Here is a 2,020-nt window from a genome sequence, read left to right on the forward strand (position 1 = left end):
GCGCCCGCCGCCTGCGCCGCCGCCGCTCAGTTCGCCTGCCGCAGCGGCGAGTGCGTGCACCTGGGCTGGCGCTGCGACGGCGACCGCGACTGCAAGGACAAGTCGGACGAGGCCGACTGCCGTAAGCCCCCGCTCCCCCGTACCGCGCGGCCCCGCCGTCCTCTGCAGGCCGGCCTGAGGCGCGGGCTGCCGGGGCGCACCTGCCCCAGGCGCCCCGGTTACCTGGGTTACGGTGGGGCGCGCTCTTGGGGAAGGTGGAGTCCTCAGTTGAGGTCCCCAGGCTCCTAAGTTGCGCAGCTCAGGTCTGACCCCAGAGGCCAAGGGTCTTCTCCAGGCCCGCCCTCCCTGTCCTGCCTTGCATTTCAGGCATTCACCCGCTGGGCTCCAGCGCCTGAGACCTTGGTACTCTCAGGAGCCGCCCCTACCTGTGGGGCCTGCTTGTCCTTCAAGGCCTCAACCCTCCCAGCTGGGCTGGGTCTCTCCCCCTGGGCTACTCTCCTACAGCACAGCCTTTGCTGTGATGTCATCTGTTCATTCCTCAGTCCCCCTCCGGCACCTTGAGCTCCTAGAGGATGGGGAACCTCCCAGTCGACTCTGGGTTCCCCACATCCCACATAGTGCCCAGCATGCAGCGGGCACTCAGGAAGGGTTTGCTGAAGGGATGAAGTCATTAAGTAATGAACACCAACACTCAAAAGCAGGCCGAGAGTCTGCTGTGGGCAGGTGCCCCGGGGAGAGGCGGTAGATGGGAAAACAGGAGACCTGAGTTTCAGTCCTGGCTTTGCCAGCTGGAGTGCTGTGTGATCCTGGGTGAGGCCTTCCCCCTCTCTGAGCTTCAGTCTCCCCATCTGTACACTGGAAGTGCCTTGGCCAGGTGTCCTCTGAGGACTCCCAAGCTCAGCCACTGGCTCTGTTCTTGCTGCGGGTGGATAGGGGCTGGGGGCTGGGGGAGAAGAGCTGTCCCGACCCCACGTTGGCCCTGACCCTCCCTCTTTGCCCTCTCCTGGCAGCCCTGGGGACCTGCCGTGGGGACGAGTTCCAGTGTGGGGATGGGACTTGTGTCCCCACAATCAAGCGCTGCAACCAGGAGCAGGACTGCCTGGACGGGAGTGACGAAGCTGGCTGCCTGCAGGGTGCGTGTGGTTGGAGGCGGGGGGCAACACCCTCCTTGAAGAAGAGCCCTGAGCTCTCCCGGCTCCGGAGAGAGCAGAGCTCAGAGAGGTCCCCCCTGGCCCCTGAGATGTGTCTGCCCGCAGAGCACCACTTGCACCTAAATTATCCAGATTTACTCCCTGGGGTCCTACTGGCCCTAGAACAGGACTTTGAAGGACTTTGCAAATGCTCAAAGAGGCCTAGGGGGACGTGAAAAGGCAGTGCAGGAAGTCCAGCCCCACCATTTGTCCGTACCCAGGCCTCCAAGTGGCTTCCTTCCCAGAGTAAGCGGAGCCTCCTTCCCCAGGGAGGCCCCTTCATTCTCAGGTGACTCTCTGGTCATCACTTCCTGCCTGCAGGGGCCAAGACCCTGACCACAGGTCATCTGGGAAAATGGATAAAGGGTTGGACAATGAGGTGGCCTCCCCTATGCAGGGCTTCTAGGGCACAGGTCCCCCTCAGCTGGTCAGTCCAGTCCCCAGGGTCTCTGTAGGGCTCCTGCTTTTCTCTCTCAGGGCCCAGTACTGCCAGATCAGGCACAGCCCCCCCCCACCTTGCCCAGCTAGATGATGCTTGGGCATCCTGATTATCCCTGGGATCCTGCCCTTCTGAGAGCAGAGTTCCCATCAGCCCTCTAGAGACCAGTGGGGGACTGGGGCTGGAGCTCTGCGCACCTCCCATGGACCTAGACCAGCCTAGCCCTCCCTACCCAAAGTTTCACAGGTCCTGTCCACTCTCTTGTCCGGCCCGACAGAGTCAACATGTGAGGGTCCCCGCAGATTTCAGTGTAAGAGTGGCGAGTGCGTGGACGGCGGGAAAGTGTGTGACACTCAGAGAGACTGCCAGGACTGGTCGGATGAGCCTCTGA

At 62.5% G+C, this 2,020-nt stretch overlaps 1 protein-coding gene across 1 annotated transcript in view; it reads left to right on the top strand.

Annotated features, from left to right (window-relative positions):
* The window catches only part of LRP8 (LDL receptor related protein 8), a 79,073-nt gene that overhangs the window by 49,967 nt on the left and 27,086 nt on the right, over nt 1-2,020 (top strand). The window contains 2 exon segments of the mRNA XM_040627283.1: nt 1-121; nt 1,011-1,133. The exon segment at nt 1-121 is cut by the window's left edge and continues 11 nt beyond it. Of these exon segments, the coding sequence (XP_040483217.1) occupies nt 1-121; nt 1,011-1,133 (244 nt within the window).

The sequence above is a fragment of the Ursus maritimus genome, unplaced genomic scaffold (genome assembly GCF_017311325.1).
Source record: "Ursus maritimus isolate PB19 unplaced genomic scaffold, ASM1731132v1 scaffold_12, whole genome shotgun sequence".
In the NCBI taxonomy this organism is placed as follows: Eukaryota; Metazoa; Chordata; class Mammalia; order Carnivora; family Ursidae; genus Ursus; species Ursus maritimus.